At 64.3% G+C, this 18337-nt stretch overlaps 4 protein-coding genes across 9 annotated transcripts in view; 3 read left to right on the plus strand and 1 right to left on the minus strand.

Annotated features, from left to right (window-relative positions):
* The window catches only part of PNPLA2 (patatin like phospholipase domain containing 2), a 10266-nt gene extending 8285 nt beyond the window's left edge, over nt 1–1981 (plus strand). Inside the window, exons 5-9 of the mRNA XM_032149346.2 lie at nt 301–361; nt 469–630; nt 764–896; nt 1079–1201; nt 1288–1981. Of these exons, the coding sequence (XP_032005237.1) occupies nt 301–361; nt 469–630; nt 764–896; nt 1079–1201; nt 1288–1579 (771 nt within the window). The 3' untranslated portion in view covers nt 1580–1981. The remainder of the gene's footprint in view (nt 1–300; nt 362–468; nt 631–763; nt 897–1078; nt 1202–1287) is intronic.
* A 2168-nt stretch (nt 1982–4149) lies between these two features.
* On the plus strand, nt 4150–9361 carry CRACR2B (calcium release activated channel regulator 2B). Of its 3 annotated transcripts, XM_032149353.2 has the most exons (9): nt 4150–5605; nt 5685–5796; nt 6178–6358; nt 6807–6953; nt 7071–7158; nt 7442–7534; nt 7687–7853; nt 8045–8116; nt 8356–9361. In XM_032149353.2, exons 1-9 carry the CDS (start codon nt 5441–5443, stop codon nt 8528–8530), a joined length of 1200 nt encoding a protein of 399 aa, XP_032005244.1. In that variant the 5' UTR covers nt 4150–5440; the 3' UTR covers nt 8531–9361. The 3 variants fall into 3 exon arrangements, with proteins under 3 accessions (XP_032005244.1, XP_032005245.1, XP_032005240.1); XM_032149354.2 differs by lacking the exon at nt 7687–7853 and having other exon boundaries at nt 8356–8382; XM_032149349.2 differs by lacking the exons at nt 4150–5605; nt 5685–5796 and having other exon boundaries at nt 6058–6358; nt 7071–7534; nt 7687–8116.
* Nucleotides 9362–9497: 136 nt separating this feature from the next.
* CD151 (CD151 molecule (Raph blood group)) lies at nt 9498–15189 on the plus strand. 4 transcript variants are annotated; one of them, XM_032149356.2, is made up of 9 exons: nt 9726–9830; nt 11288–11349; nt 12474–12564; nt 12656–12847; nt 13153–13227; nt 13633–13737; nt 13843–14001; nt 14255–14341; nt 14446–15189. In XM_032149356.2, the coding sequence occupies exons 3-9, from the start codon at nt 12481–12483 to the stop codon at nt 14503–14505; spliced, it is 762 nt and encodes a 253-aa protein (XP_032005247.1). In that variant the 5' UTR covers nt 9726–9830; nt 11288–11349; nt 12474–12480; the 3' UTR covers nt 14506–15189. The 4 variants fall into 4 exon arrangements, with proteins under 4 accessions (XP_032005246.1, XP_032005247.1, XP_032005248.1 ...); XM_032149358.2 differs by having other exon boundaries at nt 9809–9826; XM_032149355.2 differs by lacking the exon at nt 11288–11349 and having other exon boundaries at nt 9498–9826.
* A 1615-nt stretch (nt 15190–16804) lies between these two features.
* Nucleotides 16805–18337, minus strand: part of POLR2L (RNA polymerase II, I and III subunit L) — a 7120-nt gene continuing 5587 nt past the window's right edge. Inside the window, exon 2 of the mRNA XM_032149368.2 lies at nt 16805–17081. Within this exon, the coding sequence (XP_032005259.1) occupies nt 16973–17081 (109 nt within the window). The 3' untranslated portion in view covers nt 16805–16972. The remainder of the gene's footprint in view (nt 17082–18337) is intronic.

Genomic DNA, 18337 nt, shown 5'->3' on the forward strand with positions numbered 1-18337 from the left:
TTTTATATTTTTAGTAGAGACGGGGTTTCACCGTGTTAGCCAGGATGGTCTCGATCTCCTGACCTCGTCATCTGCCTGCCTCAGCCTCCCAAAGTGCTGGGATTACAGGCGTGAGCCACCGCGCCCGGCTTTCTGTCCAACCTCCCTGTCCAGCCTTGATCTTGTTCTGGATCTAGGATAGGTTTTGGGGTTGGGGGCTGCGGGTGGTGAAGGGAGGTGGCTGTTGGGGGCGCCAGGGATTCCAGGGGCAGAACGGGCATCGCTGGCTTCCTCCGCTCCATTTAACCCTTCTCACTGCAGGTGCTGCGAGAGATGTGCAAGCAGGGGTACCGGGATGGCCTGCGCTTCCTGCAGCGGAACGGTGCGTGGATCCAGGCGGGAGAGGGCGGGGTGGGCTCGGCTCTGCTGCCCCCTGCTGGCCGCGGCCGCGCTGATGGACTGGGACTCCCTTCTCACCCCCCACCCCAGGCCTCCTGAACCGGCCCAACCCCTTGCTGGCGTTGCCCCCTGCCCGCCCCCACGGCCCAGAGGATGAGGACGAGGCAGTGGAGAGCGCCCAAGCGGAGGATTACTCGCAGCTGCCCGGAGAAGATCACATCCTGGAGCACTTGCCCGCCCGACTCAATGAGGGTGCGCACCTAGGGGACGGGAGGGGAGGCAGGAGGGAAAGAGAGAGGAGAGGACGGTTGAGCGGGGGAGGGAAGCCGAGCGGGTCCTGGGCTCCGCTGCCTCCACTGGCCGCCGACCTCCCGCCCACCCGCAGCCCTGCTGGAGGCCTGCCTGGAGCCCACGGACCTGCTGACCACCTTCTCCAACATGCTGCCCGTGCGTCTGGCCACGGCCATGATGGTGCCCTATACGCTGCCGCTGGAGAGCGCCCTGTCCTTCACCATCCGGTATGAGGGCCGGGGGTCGGGAGAGGGGCCCTGGGGACGGACTTTGGGATCATCCGCGAGTGATGGTCACCAGGGAAGGTGGGGTGGGGTGAGCAGTGCCAAGTCAGGGCACAGACAGGGCCCGGCGGGTGGGCATGTGGGCCTGGCCAAGTCCCTGAACGCGCCGCTCGCCCTGTCCCCAGCTTGCTGGAGTGGCTGCCCGACGTTCCCGAGGACATCCGGTGGATGAAGGAGCAGACGGGCAGCATCTGCCAGTACCTGGTGATGCGTGCCAAGAGGAAGCTGGGCAGGCACCTGCCCTCCAGGTGAGCCGCCGACCGTGCGTCCACCCGGGGCCCGCGGTGCTAGTGCCGGGAGCTGAAGCCCTCCCTGCCGCGTCCCTGCCCCGCAGGCTGCCGGAGCAGGTGGAGCTGCGCCGCGTCCAGTCGCTGCCGTCCGTGCCGCTATCCTGCGCCGCCTACAGCAAGGCACTGCCCGGTTGGATGCGCAACAACCTCTCGCTGGGGGACGCGCTGGCCAAGTGGGAGGAGTGCCAGCGCCAGCTGCTGCTCGGCCTCTTCTGCACCAACGTGGCCTTCCCGCCCGAAGCTCTGCGCATGCGCGCACCCGCCGGCCCCGCTCCCGCCCCCGCCCCCGCGGACCCAGCGTCCCCGCAGCACCCGCCGGGCCTGTCCCCTTGCTGAGCACCCCTGCTCTCGAGGCCCGGCCCGTGATCGGGGTCCTGGGGCTGGGAGACCCCGACCTTCTCGAGGAACCCTGCCTGAGACGCCTCCAGTACCACTGCGGAGTGAGGTGAGGGGACTCACAGTTGCCAAGAGGGGCCTTTGCCGTGGGTCCCCTCGCCAGCCACTCACCAGCTGCACTGAGTGGGGAGGTTTCCACACCCCTGCCCTGGGCCACTGAGGCCCCGTGCACCTGTGCCTTAATCTTCCCTCCCCTGTGCTGCCCGAGCACCTCCCCCGCCCCTTTACTCCCGAGAACTTTGCAGCTGCCCTTCCCTCCCCATTTTTCATGCCCTGCTGAAATATGTGTGTGAAGAATTATTTATTTTCGCCAAAGCACATGTAATAAATGCTGCAGCCTAGCCTCTGCCCACTTGGCGTGTATGTGACTGCCCACTTAGTTGCAGTGAGAGCCTGGTGGCCAGGGTCTGGCCCTACCTTGGCTGACTAGCGTCTCCACAGCTGCAGGCCGGGTCTCCCAGCGTCGCACTCCTGGGTCTGGCATTTGGAACCTGCCAGGCTGCCCTGGGAACACTCCCCTACAGGCACATGTGAACATGCTGCATTCCTGCCGACCCCCCTGTCTAGGATGCATCCACACGCCCCCCAATTTTGCCTGGCAGCCTCCTGGCTGGACCCTTGGCCACAGCCTTCTGAGGGCCAATGGAAATATTTGGGACCAAGATCCTTGGTAAATAAAAACGAAAATGTTTGCAAAAGGTGTCGCCTGCCCCTCCCCCCACACAGTGACACAGCGGGGTGTGTGACTGTTTTCAGGCTTGGACAGCTGTGGGGGCTGAGGTTCCTGAAAGCGAGCACGGGGGACCTGGGAAGGCTGGACCCCTGCTCCACTTGGGCGTTTGGCCCAAAGTTCTCTGTCCCCCCACCCTCACAAGCCTCTCTGGCCTGGTGCACATACCTTCTTGTTCCCCTGCCCACCCCATGCCCAGCCTCCTGCCACTACACAGAGCAGGGCTGGGATATGGAGGCAGGTGAGGTCCTAGCTGAAGGGGACTCAGCCCTGTGCTGGGGAAGTGGTTTCCTGAGAGCATCCTCTGCATGGCGGGGAGGCCATGAGGGGAGAAGGCCAGCCCTCCTTGGTAACCAAAAAGGCCCCGTGGCCTGAGGGTGCTGGAGCAGAGCCCTGGGCCTGGCTGGCTGTCCAGAGCTCTTAGCCCTGCCAGAGCCAGCCCCCGCCTGCTCCTCCCAGAAGGCGTGGGGTGGCTGTGGCGGCAGCCCCCTGCCAACAATAACGGTTGGTTCTGGGATCTGGGACTGGGTGAGCCGGCCAGGCAGGTCCCTGGTGCGCCTGTGCCAGAGGCCACCCCCCTTGGTCTCAAGGTCCTGTCCTAGAAGCCCAGCCTTTTGTGGTTCAGCTGGGTCGCAGGCTGGATCCCAGGCCCCTTCCTTGAAAAGCAGAGGCCTTGTACCCCCCAGGGTTGCTGGGCAGGACAGTGATTCCAGCCCTTCAGGTGGGTGCGGGGGCCAGGCTGAGGCTGGGGCTGGGGAGGGCTCCTCGGTCTGGGGTGGAATTTTCACCCCCCGCAGGAGGGTTTCACTCGGGCCTCAAGCAGCTCCTCCTTCCAGTCCTCCCCCAGGGGGAGCCCCAGTCAGGGCTGGGCCCCAGAAGGAGAGCCGGGAGGGGCTGCTGAGATGGGACCTGCCTGTGTCCCCAGCTCGTTCACCGGTACATGTACACTGAATACTGCTAAGTTAAACATTTTCTAGCTACACGTTCATTGTTTTGTTTTGAGATGGAGTTTCGTTCTTGTCGCCCAGGCTGGAGTGCAGTGGCACAATCTCGGCTCACTGCAAACTCTGCCTCCCGAGTTCAAGTGATTCTCCTGGCTCAGCCTCCCAAAGTGCTGGGATTACAGGCGCCCACCACCACACCTGGCTAATTTTTTTGTATTTTTAGTAGAGACGGGGTTTCGCCATGTTGGGAAGGCTGGTCTCGAACTCCTGAACTCAGGTGATCTACCCCTGTCTCAGCCTCCCAAAGTGCTGGGATTACAGGCGCCCGGCCTACATGTTTGTTGTTTAAGAACCGGGAAAGTATGGAGAAGAAAGTAAAGGCTCCCCACCCCTAGAGATAACCGCTGAAAGCATTTGGTCTGTTTCCTGCCCGGCTTTTTCCTACACACACTTTTTGGCGCCTTAAGTCGGGCTCCCTCCGGAGAGGAGCGGCCCCTCCCAGGCGCTGGTGTCTACGCCCGACCCCCGCAGCCTTGTCCCTGCTCCGGGGGGTCCCTGGGTCTCTGGGGCACATCGTTGCTCCACTGCTCGCTCGAGCCTCCAGGGATCGGGCTGCCGGGGCAGCGCAGAGAGGCGGGGACAGGCGACAGCGGCGCAGAGTGGCTCCTCCCGGGGCCGGCCCAAGCGGGGGTCTCGGTGCCTGCGAAGCGGCAGGGGTCGCTCCGGGCCCGGTGCCCCCAACGCCCCGTCCGGGTCCCAGCTGGGGCGGGGCGCGCCTAGCGTTTCCGGGAGGAGCGGCCCGGGCGCGCGGCAGGTGCGGCGGCGCAGCTCGCAGGTAGGCGACCGCTGGTCCCGCCGCTGAGGCCCCTCCACTGCCGCCCGCCCGGCACCCGCCGCCGGCACCCCCTCCGGGCCGCCGTGGCCCGCGCCAAACCTGAGCGTCTCGGTCGGGAACTCCTGTTACCCCCTCGGGGCGCGCAGCGGCAGGGGTAAGGGCGGGCTTGTCCCCCAGAGTTTCGGGGAGCACAGGAGGCTGGCCGTCCCACCCCGCCAGCCCAGCCTCCCACCTCCCTGGGGCCCTGACGCCGCGCGGCTTCCGGCTGGGGTGGACCTCCGGTCTAGCCGGCAAGCCGGAGGGCGGGCGAGGCGACAACGTGGCCTGGAGGCAACGGCCCTGGCCTCTCGTGTCCCCTTCTCTCACCTGCCCAGACTTGCCCTCTTTGGAGGTCGCCGGGGCTAAGGAAGAGACGCTGGGCGGAGAGTGAGGGGATAGGATCCCAGCTCTCCAGTGGGGGAAGGCGGGGGTTGGTGGGTAGCAGCTTTGGGAAATCCGGGATCAGGACATTGTGTGAAGGACAGGTGGCTCTGGTTAGGGGGCGGGGCGTCCCTGCAAGGAGGTGGGAAGGGAGGCCCCAGGGAGTTCTGAAACAGGGAAGGGCCTTAGTGTTGTGGGGCAAGGGTGTTAGGTCTCGAATCTGAAAGTGTTCCTGAGTGGGGCGTCAGAGGTGCAGGGCTCTGCAGGCTGGGACCTTGCCCCTGCACACTGTGGGCTCAGTTGTGGGGAGGGAGGGGCCGGTGGGCAGGAGGGAGAAGTTTGCCCTGCCTGCCAGCTGTCATGAGGCTGGGCCACACAGGTCCAGGCCAGGGGCTAAGGACTTGGTCAGGACTGGCTGAGCCATCACTTTGGATCAGATCTCCAGTTGCACAGTGTGACCGGCTCCTCCCTCACTGACCCCAAGCCTGCTCCTCTCAGCTTTCAGGATCCCACCTTCCTTATCACCAGGTCTTCTCCACTGGCCCCTGAGATTGCCATCACCTCCAGCTCCTCTCCTGAAGTTGGCAGCCCCTCCTGGGTTCCAGCCTCCTGAGATGCCAGACCCACTGGGGCAGCACCCACAGGCCCTGAGCCTATATCACCCATCCCAGTGACACCCCAAGCCTGCAGCACTTTCCACCCCCAGCCCCCTGGCCCCACCTTGCCTTCAGCCCACCTTCCCACCTGCTGCAGCGAGGGCCCTCGGCTGTGCCTTCAGACACACTTGCACCCCATCTGCTCACCTCTGAATTTCTTCTGGCCCTCCCTTGGCTTCACAGCACCTGAAGGCCAGGCTGAGGACCCCTGCTCTCATGGCCAGCCCCGGAAAGCCTGGGGCTGATGAGGCCCAGGAGGAACAAGGGGAGCTCGAGGGGGGCTCTGCAGGGCCACAGACTGCAATGCTGGAGCAGGCCGAAGAGCTGTTTCTGCTGTGTGACAAGGAGGCTAAGGGTTTCATCACCAGGCACGACCTGCAGGTGAGTCCCCCGCCCCGAGAGACTGCTTCGGCCCTGGGCTGACCTCAGTGGCTCATATCTGCTCTCCTTCCCTGACCAGGGTCTCCAGAGCGACCTGCCCCTCACACCAGAGCAGCTGGAGGCTGTGTTTGAAAGTCTGGACCAGGCTCACACTGGCTTCCTCACCGCCCGGGAGTTCTGCCTGGGCCTGGGTGAGCCTGAGGCCTGCCTATCCCCCATTGCCCAGAGCTGGAGGCCTGGCACGTGTGGCACCCTGAGCTGCCGGTGCCTCTCGTCCTCCTCCCTCCAGGGCCCGTGCTTTGTCTGCACGCACTCGCGCTTGGGGGCTCCCAGCTGCGGTGGAGTGTGTGGAGCTGACCTTCCTGTCCCCCAGCTCCTCTCCTGTGCTAAGCTCCGGTGGGGCTGGGAGCCGGCCTGTCACCTCTTGTTTCCAGGCCAATAGGACCAGAATAAGGAAGAAAAACAGGAAACTGGGCCCTGAGAGAGGGCAGGATACTTGTTGGGAGGGTGAACGGGGACACAGCCAGGGTGGCGACCCACAGCCCTGGTAATCGCTCGCTCCATGCCCGCAGGGATGTTTGTGGGGGTGGAGTCGGCCCAGGGAGCGAACCCCTGCAGGACTCCCGAGGAGACCTTTGAGTCGGGCGGGCTCGACGTGCGGGGCACGGGGGGGTCTCTGGATGAGGAGGAAGAAGAGGAGGAGCCATACCACACGGCGCTGGAGCAGCTGGGGGTGGCCCCGGTCCTGGGCGAGTGAGTCGGCGCTGGCCCCGCTCCCACTGCCCCCTCTGCTGTTCTCTGCCTGCATACTGTCTGCCCTTGTCACCCGAGTGGTGGTTCTGCACAGGGTCTCTAGGCCGGGTCAGGCCCAGCCTAGCGTCAGCTGCGATTCCCTGGGAGGGACCCGGCATGATTTCCCGCAGAATTTGCATTTCATGAGGCAGCAGCCAGGGCTGCAGGGAGGAGGGGCAGCGCCGGGCGCGGGGCCACATACGGGCACTGCCCAGGGTACATACACCTCACCGACCACGCACGCCGGGCAGGGGCGAAAGCGCTCACGGGAGGGATGGCCTGCACGCAGCAAGTGCTCCTGTCCTGCCCAGGGGCGAAGGAGTCTCCTAAGGGTTTGCTGTTGGCGGAGGGAAGCCTGCTTCCCGCCTCTGCCAGCTCCAGCCTCAACTCCCGCCCGCCCGCCCTCCAGGCAGCGGGCTGTGAGGACACTCTGGGCCAGGCTGCAGCGCGAGCGCCCCGAGCTGCTGAGCTCTTTCGAGGATGTTCTGATACGCGCGTCGGCCTGCCTGGAGGAGGCGGCCCGGGAGCGCGACGGCCTGGAGCAGGCGCTGCGGAGGTGAGGGCCGGGGTGGGGTCTGGGGGCCAGTGGAGGGCCTCAGGGCAGCAGCAGAGGCGGTGCCAGGGGGCTGTAGCGCTGGCAAGTTCTCATCCGGGGTCGCCCGGTCCCCCGAAGGCGCGAGAGCGAGCACGAGAGGGAGGTGCGCGCTCTGTACGAGGAGACGGAGCAGCTTCGTGAGCAGAGCCGGCGCCCGCCGAGTCAGGTGGGCCTCGGGCCCCGCCCCTCCCGCCAGGCCCAATCCCACCTCGCTGGCCTCCCTGGCTCCGCCTTCTCTGAATTAATCCCTCCCCGACGGCCCCACCTCCGCGGGTCCAGGCTGCCCTCAGCCCAAGGAGACCCCACTGGGCCTCACCTATCACCCCCGCCCGGTCTTCTCCACCCGACCCCGCTCCGCCCTGGCCCACTCCCAGCCCCTGGCCCTCCGTGTACCTCTTTTGCATGGCCGAGCGGCCGGCGGAGGCTCAGTGGTCTTCCGTGCGTCCCAGAACTTCGCCCGCGGGGAGCGGAGAAGCCGCCTGGAGCTGGAGCTGCAGAGCCGCGAGCAGGACCTGGAACGCGCGGGCCTGCGGCAGCGGGAGGTGAGCGCCCGGCCCCTGCCCTGTCCCCACGGTCACCCGTGCACTCTCCCCCTGTGCCTTAGCATCCCCGGGTTGTCGGGAGCCTGGGGCACGCCCAGCACCCGGGGGAAGAGGGGGCGTTCCTCGCCGGTCTCCATCCTTCTACCCTCCAGTTAGAACAGCAGCTGCACGCCCGGGCTGCGGAGCACCTGGAGGCGCAGGCCCAGAACTCCCAGCTGTGGCGGGCGCACGAGGCGCTGCGAACGCAGCTGGAGGGGGCGCAGGAGCAGATCCGCAGGCTGGAGAGCGAAGCGCGAGGCCGCCAGGAGCAAACCCAACGGTGCCCGGGGATGGGGCTGGGCGGGCCCCGCTGCGTGTCCCGGGGGCGGGGCCGGCGGGCGCTCAGGTCTGGGCCACTTTCACCCCCATCTCAAGTCCCATGCCCGCCCCGTGGGAGGGAGGGTCTTCTAGGGGGTCCTGGGGCTCCCCAGGGAGCTTTCCTGCAGCCAGGTCATCACCTCCCACCCACAGAGACGTGGTCGCCGTCTCCAGGAACATGCAGAAAGAGAAAGTCAGCCTGCTACGGCAACTGGAGCTGCTCAGGTACGATCAGGCTCAGGCCCGAGAGGGAAGAGGCTCAGCGGAGCTTGGGGGCTCCAAGCTCCCCAACATTCTTGGCTGCCGCGCTACTCCACTGGAAGTCCTTCCTTATGTCTGCCTTTCACCCCTCACACTGCAGCCCCAGCCAGACACCTCTCTTCGCTCTGAGGGGAGTCAGAGCTCGCCTCCCCCCACCTTGAGCTCCCTCAGACTCTCTCAGTGTCGAACTCTTCCTTCCCTAGGGAGCTGAATACACGGCTGCGGGATGACAGGGACGCCTGCGAGGCCAGGCGGGCGGCCAGCAGCTGCAGGAAGGCTCTGACAACAGCCCGCTTGCCTGGGCCCACCTGCTGCTGCTGCTGTTGCTGGGCTCGGCCCCCCAGACGCGGCTCTGGCCACCTTCCCAGTGCCCGGTGACCAGCCCCGAGTGACTCACGGACCATGAGCTAGAAGCTGCCCTTGCAGGAGGCTTGTCATGGGTGGGGGGTGCCCACTCAGGATGCAGGCTCTCCCCAGGGGGCCCCAGGCTCGCCTGACTGAAGACATGAAGGACCTAGCCCGGGAGTGGCCAGGGTCCCGTGTGCCGTCTGCCAGTCTTCGCTCTGTCCCCATTCAATCAACCCCATCTCAGTTCAGCAGAAAAACCCCCTCGTCAAATAAAACCCACTGACTGCACTGCGTCCTCCTGGGCCTTCCGTGTGTCTGGGAGCCACAGCCTGTGTGCGCCACATGGATGAGGTGGGCACCTGTGCACGCAGGCTGTGTGGGTGAATACAGGGAGCGCGGGCCTGCGGCGATAGGGCTGAGGTCCTGCGTGTTCTCTTGTGTCCCTGGTCATGCCCCAAACTCACACTACCCACCAAGGCTGGAGCCCCACAGGGCCCTCGCCAGTGTGTGGATCAGGGCTTCCCACTGTCTCGCCAGGGAGGCCGGGCAGGTTCCCGGCCTCGGTCGGCCACCCCCTCCCATGCTGGCCCTCTCCTGTGGCTGTGATGAATGAGCTTGGTGGGTGGGGAGCCCCCTTCTTCCTCACTCCCACTCTTGGCGTCTTGGTGCAGCCCTAGGCCGGCCCTGCCCTTCGTCCCTCACCTCCTCGCACCGCTCCCAGTGGTCCCTTCCAGTCTGGAGGGCATGGGCGCCCCAGGATCCCATGGGTATCTCTCGCTAAGACCCCAGGACAGCCCGGGTTTCTAGGCTGTCCACACTGCACGTAGAGTAGCCCTTCTGCATCTGCCCATAGCGCTAGGCCCTCCCCTGCCCCAGGCCGGCATCCGTTCTGCCGACCCCTGCAGCCTCTGGGCGGTTCCTGGGTGCGGAGAAAGAGATGGGGGTTGGGCAGGGAGGAGGGCCGGGTCGCCACAGCCCAGGGCCTCTGGCTGGGCTGGTCGCCGTCTTACCTCCGGGCCCGCCTCCCGCCCAGCTCTTCTGTCCTTGGACCGGATGGGCCCTTGCTGGGCTGTTGGCGCCCCCAAGGGCTGCAGCTCCCCTGCCTCCGCAGTGCCGGGTCGACCCCCAGCGCCTACGCCCACCGGCTCCCGCCAGCCACGCGGGTTCAGACCTGCTTAGCGCCTGCCGCCGCGGGCGGGGCTTGAGGCCGGGGCGGGGCCTGGGCGGGGAGGGGCGTCTCCCTCGTAGGCCCCGGCCGCGCATTCTCAGCGCTGGGAGCCACCGCCCCCGCAGCCGCCGCCGCCAGGGCCCGGACTCCGACGCGTGGTAGGTGAGTCCGCGGCCACGACAGCTCGGCCGAGCGGGGCGAGGGGGGCGAGGGGGGCGAAGGCCCTGCGCGCCCCAGTCCCGGAGGCCCAGCCGCAGGCGCCGGGAGGTTCGGGGAGGCCGCACCCACCGCCTGGCCCAGCTCCCTCGCTGGCTCTTCCGCGGGAGGCGGACTCCAGACGGGTGGGGGAGGCGCAGCGGGAAGGAAAGGCGCCTCCCAGGCCCTTGGACCGGCCTGACGGCCCCCTTCGGCCCAGGGGTCCCGGGACGCGCAGCCAGGACACCCTGCTCATTGTCCCTGGACACGGCCGCTTTCCCTCCGCCCGCAGCAACCCCCGCCCGCGTGCAAGTGGGCGCGCCATTGGCCGCGCCGGGCGGGGTCGGCGGCGGCGGTGACCTCATTGCAGTGCCCCGGGGACGCTTGGCAGGCGCGGAGTCCCAGGTCCCCCTGACTGGGGCTCCCCTTGATAGGGCGCGGGCCGCCCAGGGGCCTGGTGCAGGTCCCGGGGACTAGGGGAGGGACAGAGAGCTATTTCTGGACGGCCCTTTCCCAGGGGGTTCAGAGGGACCAGGCATTCCTGGGAAGAGGGGCCACTTCTCAGCGGGTCGCCTGTGTCCTCGCGGCGGAGGCCGCATCTGTGCCCAGAACCAGCTTCTCCAGAAAGCCTGGGACCTCACAGCCAGGCCAGGGACAGGTTCGTGAGGGGCTCACACATCCCCCCAGCTCGGTGGCAGACACCCCCCCCCCCCGTGGGGGCGGACCCCCCCCCCCCCCCCGGTGGCAGACACACCCGCCCCTCGGTGGCAGGGTCTGCTTGTGCCACCCTTCATGCGTGTATTTAGGCCCCGGCTCCTTCATGGAGGGTGAATGTCCCCTCTCAGCTCAGTGGTCAAGTCTGTCCCCTTCCAGCTCCATGAAGCCTCTTTCCCAGGCTGTAGCTGCTGCTGTTTGGGGGGGGAAGGGCCAGTGATGGGTCTGGAGTGAAGGCCAAGAGCGGGGCACCTGGGGGAAGACATGAGGTCCCTCCCAGGATCAGACTGTCCCGAAGTGTCCTCTGCCTCGGGAGGCCAAGGCGAGTGGAACATCTAAGGTCAGGAGTTTGAGACCAGCCTGGTCAACATGATGAAACTCCATCTCTACTAAAAATACAAACATTAGCTGGGCGTGGTGGCGGGCGCCTATAATCCCAGTGACTCAGGAGGCTGAGGCAGGAGAATTGCTTGAACTCAGGAGGCGGAGGTTGCAGTGAGCTGAGATCGTGCCATTGCACTCCAGCCTGGGTGACAGAGCGAAACTCCGTCTCAAAAAAAGGAAAAAAAAGTCCTCTGCCTTGCCCCACCCTAGCCCAGACTAAAATACCGGGCTTGGCCACTCCTCTCTGCCTCCAGAATGAACCCGGCCCACTCTGGCCCTTGGGCCAGACCTGTAACCTGTGACCTGACATGTCCTTGCCCCTCTAGCCTAGAGTCCTGGGGAGCTTCTATCCACCTGTCCTGCAGAGGAGTGGTTTCCAGCCCGGCTGGTGAGTGCTGGCCAGGGTGGGGCAGAGCAGGCGGGGCGGCGCAGAGCAGGCCTGGCTGTGCTGTCTGGAAACGTGGCCCAGGGCGCTCGGCTGCTGTCTGCACCTCACGCCCTCCCTGGCTTTCCCGTGCTCACAGCTTGCCCACTGCTGCATGTCGGGCAGGGCATGGGGCCACTGGGGAGGGGCACAGCCTGTCTGCGCTGCCCCCTCGGGTTGGTGTGGGTCCCCTGTCCAGGAAAAACCTTCCCAGTCTGCCAGGCTCCACCTGCCTCCACACTTCATTTTCCCCACTCGGGCCAGGATGAACGAAGGGCTGCCCTTTAACAGACCGTAAACAGGCCTGAAGAGCCCTAGGAAGGGGCTGAGCTGGGGCCTGTCTGAACCCCTGCCCCTCTGCTGTCTGAGTGGCCACCTCCGCCCTTACTGCAGGCCCATAGGCTCCTGCCAGCCTGTGACGTGGGGTCCCGGGAATGCCGTGGGGAGCAGGCAGGCTGGCATGAGCTCACCGGAGGTACCTGCTAGGGCTTCCTCCCCCGGCCGCCAGCCGGGGTGAGTCAGCAGTGATGGTGGGAGGTCCTCCGTGACCCCTGTCCTGTCTGTGGGCACCAGGGGTGTGTCCTGGCTGTCAGGGCTCCTGAGTCGCTAGGAAGTGACACGTCCTGTTCCCACAGGGGCTCCTTCGCAGGCCTCCCAGGACAGTGGCTGGCTCTGCCCCGACTCCTGGGCTGGCTTGGGCATCTGTGTCCCCTCCTTTTTTTTTTTTTTTTTTTGAGACGGAGTCCCGCTCTGTTGCCCAGGCTGGAGTGCAGTGGCGCCACCTCGGCTCACTGCAAGCTCCGCCTCCCGGGTTCACGCCATTCTCCTGCCTCAGCCTCCTGAGTAGCTGGGAGCCCACCACCACGCCCGGCTAATTTTTTGTATTTTGTTTAGCAGAGAGAGGGTTTCACTGTGTTAGCCAGGATGGTCTCGATCTCCTGACCTTGTGATCCACCCGCCTTGGCCTCCCAAATTGCTGGGATTAGAGGCATGAGCCACCGCGCCCGGCCCTGTGTCCCCTCCTTCTATCCGTCCCCCAGTCAGGGGCCTGGTGCTGTGCCCCACTGACCCCTCCCCTGCCTCTCCAGCCCCAGGATGGGTGAGTTCAACGAGAAGAAGACAACATGTGGCACCGTTTGCCTCAAGTACCTGCTGTTTACCTACAACTGCTGCTTCTGGGTGAGGAGGGGTCGCCTTGCCCCCACCCCCACCCCTCCCGGGCCATCATCAGACCTGGGCAGACGCGGTGACCATTGTGTACTGCTTGTAGCTGGCCGGCCTGGCTGTCATGGCAGTGGGCATCTGGACGCTGGCCCTCAAGAGTGACTACATCAGCCTGCTGGCCTCGGGCACCTACCTGGCCACAGCCTACATCCTGGTGGTGGCGGGCGCTGTCGTCATGGTGACTGGGGTCTTGGGCTGCTGCGCCACCTTCAAGGAGCGTCGGAACCTGCTGCGCCTGGTCAGGAGGGCGCAGGGCCATGGGGTGGGGGTGGCGCGGATGGGTCCAAGGAGGTCATCGCGGCAGGCTTTGAACCTGTGCCTTGCTGTGCTCACCTGGGGGGGTCACGGTCCTTCCACACCTGCCTAGTCCTGTGGGTCCCCACATTCCCACTGGACCAGCTGAGGGAAGACACCAGCTCCTCAAGAAAGCCTCAGGGAGGGTGGCCGCCCCTCAGCCCCCACCTGGAGCCTGGGGAGCTGGGTTGGGGACTCTGCTCTGAGGTGCACTAGGCCTAGAACAAGGGTGCCCTTGTGCCCCCCCAGTACTTCATCCTGCTCCTCATCATCTTTCTGCTGGAGATCATCGCTGGTATCCTCGCCTACGCCTACTACCAGCAGGTGAGGGGCCTGGGCAGGCCATTCAGAGACACAGACATGCACAGGCGGGGCGGACACACACAGATGCACACGCATGGCTAACCCGACCCCCACCCCCATGGTCCCAGAGCTGACCAACGTGCCACTGTGCCCTGGAGGTGAGGTCTGCGTCTCTGCAGGGGCACACGGGGTCAGGCAGGTGTCCAGGGGATCCAGAAGCCCTCTCTGCCTCTGCCGCACTCCACTGTCACCCTGGTGACGGTCGTGGCACCACCCAACCTCCCCTCACACTGAGGTCTGACCTCAGCCCTTCCCTGTGGCTCTGAGCCGGGCCCTGGGCCTCCCCGCCGGCCATCCTGGGGCTCTGCCAGCCCCACCTTGGAAGGTCTTAGACTGAGGCTGAAGTTTCCTGCACCCCAACCCCAGCTGAACACGGAGCTCAAGGAGAACTTGAAGGACACCATGACCAAGCGCTACCACCAGCCAGGCCATGAGGATGTGACCAGCGCCGTGGACCAGCTGCAGCAGGAGGTGGCTGGGTGGTGCTGGGAGGGCACGTGCATCCCCAGGGCCTCCCTGGACCTCTGCAGGAGCCTCTAGCCCCAGGTCTCACCCCCAGCCTTGTTCTTGATGCAGTTCCACTGCTGTGGCAGCAACAATTCACAGGACTGGCGAGACAGTGAGTGGATCCACTCAGGGGAGGCTGGTGGCCGCGTGGTCCCTGACAGCTGCTGCAAGACGGTGGTGGCTGGTTGTGGGCAGCGGGACCATGCCTCCAACATCTACAAGGTGGAGGTGGGTGTGCAGTGGGACACGCCTCCAATATCTACCAGGAGGTGGGGGGTCACCCCAGTGGCCGGATGTGGGCAGTGAGACCACACCTCCAATTATCTACGAGGAAGTGGGTGGGCAGCCCAGTGGCTGGCTGAGCTGTTGGTGGCCTGGCTGCCTAGGTGCTAGGGGTGGGCTTGACTGGAGGCTGGAGGCAGTAGGGGCCAGTGGGAGGTGCCCCCTGGGCCCGCGTTCAACACTCATCCGTGCCCCGCAGGGCGGCTGCATCACCAAGTTGGAGACCTTCATCCAGGAGCACCTGAGGGTCATTGGGGCTGTGGGGATCGGCATTGCCTGTGTGCAGGTGAGGGCACATGGGGGTGGCGGTCATCTTGTTGGGGACACAGGGCAGGGCGGTGGCTGGTGGCCCCATGACGTCTGCTTACGCCCGCCCGGCTCTGCACACAGGTCTTTGGCATGATCTTCACGTGCTGCCTGTACAGGAGTCTCAAGCTGGAGCACTACTGACCCTGCCCCAGGCTTGGCTGTGGCTCGCTGTGCCTTGCGCTGCTGCTGCTGCTGCTGCTGCTGCATCCAACTACTGAGCTGAGACTACTGAGTACCAGGGGCTGGGCTCCCTGATGACACCCACCTTGTGCCATCACCATAACCTCTGCAGACTCCAACCTCAGAGGCAGCTTCAAGTGCCTTTCACTGCACACCAACGCCCAGCAGGGGAGGTGAAGGGGGCTGGCGGGGCGAAGTTTGGGGGGTGTTTTGTGGGGCTACCCGGACATACTCTCTGCCTGGTGGTCAGATGCAGGCTGGAAGGGGCCTTGCTGAGTGGGGCAAGGCTGCGTGTTCCCAGCAGGGGGAGAAACCCTTCACGCCCCAGGCCCTTCAGGAACTGGGACTTTGCCTTACAGCTACATGGCCCCATCCCAATCGGGGAAGCCGGGTGAGCTCTGACCCTTGGGCCTGGGCCTCTGCCCCTCCCCACCCAGGCCTCGTCTCCCTCGACAGCCAGAACCCCTGCTGTCTTCCCCACCGCGGTCACCACCACCCGAAATGCCACGTGGTCACTGTGCACTGCCCTGTCCGTGTGCCTGTGCGGGGCAGGGGCTTCCTGGTTGTGTTCACTGCTGTACCCAGATGCCTACAACCGTCCCTGCTACATACCGGTGCTCAATAAACACTTGTAGAGCAGATGGACGAGCTCGCTGTGCTGGTAACAGATGGTCTGTTCTCAGGGCCCTCGCATCCAGCAGAGTAGACAGACCCCCTCCCCCTGCCCCACCCAGTGTCAGGACAAAGAAGGACAGAGCCAAGAGGACACACCCCCCATGGGGCTCCAGGGAAGGGAGGTCTGATGCCAGGGACAGCTGAGCACAGGCCTCACAGCAGAAAGAACCGAGCATGTTCCTCAATGGTGAGATGGTGTGTTCAGAGCCCCTGGGGGAGAGGAAAAATGGTTTCCAAAGACCCTCCTGGCCATGGTGGGGAGCAGACATGGGAAGGGTGCAGACTGGGGGCCATGCCCAGGTAAGAGGCGTCAGGCAGATGGGGTGGGGGCAGTAGGGTGAGGGGGTTTACATGGAGGAGCCTATAGGCCCTGCTGGGGGGCAGAGGGTAGGAAGTACCAGAGCCTGGTATCTGGCAGAGGTACGCTGGAGATGGGAGCCTCCTTAAGGCTCAGAACTGTAGACCCTCAGGCAGACCCGTTCTCCCCTACCAGAGGACACCAGGCCAGATATCTGGGCAGCAGGGACATCTGGCCTGGGGTGCTTGCTGGCAGCACTGCCTGGACAGCAGGGCCTCCTTAGGGCCACCTCCCAACCCAGCTAGGAGTGTCTTAAGGCCTGCCCTCCCTGCTGGGCTTGGGTGGGACCCTCAGGGACAGGCAGCAGTGGGCAGGGGCCAGCAGGTATTGGCAGCGGTGACCATAGCAGAGACTGGGCCCCAGATCTGTTTCTTTTTTTTTTTTTTTTTGAGACAGAATCTCGCTCTGTCACCCAGGCTGGAATGCAGTGGCGCGATCTCTGCTCACTGCAAGCTCCGCCTCCTGGGTTCACGCCATTCTGCTGCCTCAGCCTCCCGAGTGGCTGGGACTACAGGCGCCCGCCACCACGCCCGGCTAATTTTTTGTATTTTTAGTAGAGTCGGGGTTTCACCGTGCTAGCCAGGATGGTCTCCATCTCCTGACCTCGTGATCCACCTGCCTCAGCCTCCCAAAGTGCTGGGATTACAGGCGTGAGCCACCACGCCCGGCCTTCTCTTTTTTTTTATAGTTGTATTGAGACAAGTCTCACTCTGTTGCTCAGGCTGGAGTGCAGTGGTGCAAACACAGTTCACTGCAGTGGCAACCTCCCAGGCTCCAGTGATCCTCCTGCCTCAGCCCCCTGAGGGGACTACAGGTGTGAACACTGTGCCTAGCTAATTTATTAAATTTTGTTGTAGAGATGGGGTCTCATTATGATGCCCAGGCGGGTCTTGAATTTCTGGACTCAAGTGATCCTCCTGCCTTGGCTTCCCAAAGTGCTGGGATTATAGGGGTGAGCCCCTTCGCCCGGCCTAAATCTGGCTCTTCAGATTCTGAGAGAGGGTACAGGAGCCTCTGTGTCAGCCTGAAGAGCGCCCAGAAGGAGGGAACCTCAAAGAGCCCCAAGATGGAAGGCTCTCCTGGCAGTGCCTCCTGCAGGGGTGCCTGTGGAAGACGCTGGCCCCAGGGCTAGGAGAGTTCGTGGCCCACTGCTTCACTGGGCTGCCGCAGTGTGAGAGCTGGGCCTAGACCTGGCCCCTGACATCCTAGTGAGGGCTGGGACCTTGGTGGTTCTGAAAGACCTTTACTGGATGGTTCCTTCCAGAGTAGGGGACGGGATACACACACGCTGCAGCCAGGCATTGCGCCAGCTCCCGGATGCCTCAGCCTCGTGAATTCAGGGCAGGACACTCAGGGCCCATGGTCAGCCCAGCAGGTGGGTGGGCTCCACCGTGGTCACTTCTCCAGGGGTGCATAATTGAGCAGCTTCTCGATCAGGTCCACGTGGGCCAGCAGCATCCGGCGGCAGCAGTAGCGCTTCAGGCCCAGGGCGTCCAGCGCATCCCTGTGTTGAGGGGAGGAGCAGAGGACAACTGAGTTCTCCACGGTCTGCCAAGGCCTGGAGCCCACATCCAACCTGCCTCACTGCCTGCTGGCCTCACCCCTCTGCTACCGGCAAGGCGAACAGATTCACCCGGATCAGAAGCTGAGACCTAGCAGTACGATCCTGGCTGGAGTAACCTGGAAATGCCCAGATCCCTGGGTGGAGCGTGAGGAGCCTCCTCTCCCACCTACTCTGGCTGTACATACGTGTGTATAACATATGTGAGAAATGTAAATGAAACGAAAACGAAGTAATTGGGGGGAGCTTAGAAAACCAAGGCCACCAAGGTGCTGATGTGCAGCCCCCTCATCCAGCACTAGCCACAGCAGGGTAGCTCTCCAGGGGCCTGCCCTTAGCTGGTTCACCCCCACCCCAGCCAAAGCAAGCCCTACTCTGCCGCTGTGGGGTCTTTCCTCACCTCTGCTTCCTTCCATCACGTAGAGACTGCTTCTCCAGGGAGCCACCTTTCCCACTTCCCAAGCCAATCAGAAGCTTTAATTTCCCTGGGACCTAGCTCCAGTCACCCTCAAGACCTCCAGAAAACTCCCACACTGATGGCTCCAATGTGCAGAGACACAGAAACTTAGGAAAGGGGAGGCCACATGGGAGGCCCCCTGCCGTTCCTATCACTGGGAAAGGGTCTGGACAGGCCACCAGCCACTCAGTCTAGCAGCCCACTCGCTTTCCTCATTCATCCAGCAAGCTACACTGAGAGCCTATGGCAGGCTGGCACACACAAGCCCAGGGCTTCACATCTGACCAAGACTCAGCGGGCAAGGGTCAGACTCCAGCGGGGGCACCAAGACTCAAGCACGGTGGTGACAGCAGCACCAAGGGACAAGCACAGGAGAAGGACGCCTCCCCCACAAAGCCCAATGAGGGTGGTCAGCAAGTCTACCCTGCATTTCTTTTTCTGTGTGTGTGCGTGAGACGGAGTTTCACTCTCTCTTCCAGGCTGGAGTGCAGTGGCGTGATCTCGGCTCACTGCAACCTCCACCTGCCTCCCAGACTCAAGCGATTCTCTCGTCTCAGCCTCCCAAGTAGCTGGGACCACAGGTGTGCACCACCATGTCCGGCGAATTAAAAAGATAAGAGGGCCAAGGCGCGGTGGCTCACGCTTGTAATCTTTTTTTTTTTTTTTTGAGACGGAGTCTCGCTGTGTCGCCCAGGCTGGAGTGCAGTGGCGCAATCTCGGCTCACTGCAAGCTCCGCCTCCC

The sequence above is a fragment of the Hylobates moloch genome, unplaced genomic scaffold (assembly GCF_009828535.3).
Source record: "Hylobates moloch isolate HMO894 unplaced genomic scaffold, HMol_V3 SCAFFOLD_4, whole genome shotgun sequence".
NCBI lineage: Eukaryota > Metazoa > Chordata > Mammalia > Primates > Hylobatidae > Hylobates > Hylobates moloch.

Bases quoted from the DNA above. Each gene is read 5' to 3' on its own strand.
- CRACR2B (XM_032149349.2), top strand. From the start codon at position 6,168: ATGCCCGCAGGGATGTTTGTGGGGGTGGAGTCGGCCCAGGGAGCGAAC. The intron at 6,359-6,806 runs GTGAGTCGGCGC...CCCGCCCTCCAG, and splicing joins GTGGCCCCGGTCCTGGGCGA to GCAGCGGGCTGTGAGGACAC. The intron at 7,535-7,686 runs GTGAGCGCCCGG...TCTACCCTCCAG, and splicing joins CGGGCCTGCGGCAGCGGGAG to TTAGAACAGCAGCTGCACGC.
- CD151 (XM_032149355.2), top strand. From the start codon at position 12,481: ATGGGTGAGTTCAACGAGAAGAAGACAACATGTGGCACCGTTTGCCTC. The intron at 13,228-13,632 runs GTGAGGGGCCTG...CCCCAACCCCAG, and splicing joins CCTACGCCTACTACCAGCAG to CTGAACACGGAGCTCAAGGA. The intron at 14,342-14,445 runs GTGAGGGCACAT...CTCTGCACACAG, and splicing joins TCGGCATTGCCTGTGTGCAG to GTCTTTGGCATGATCTTCAC.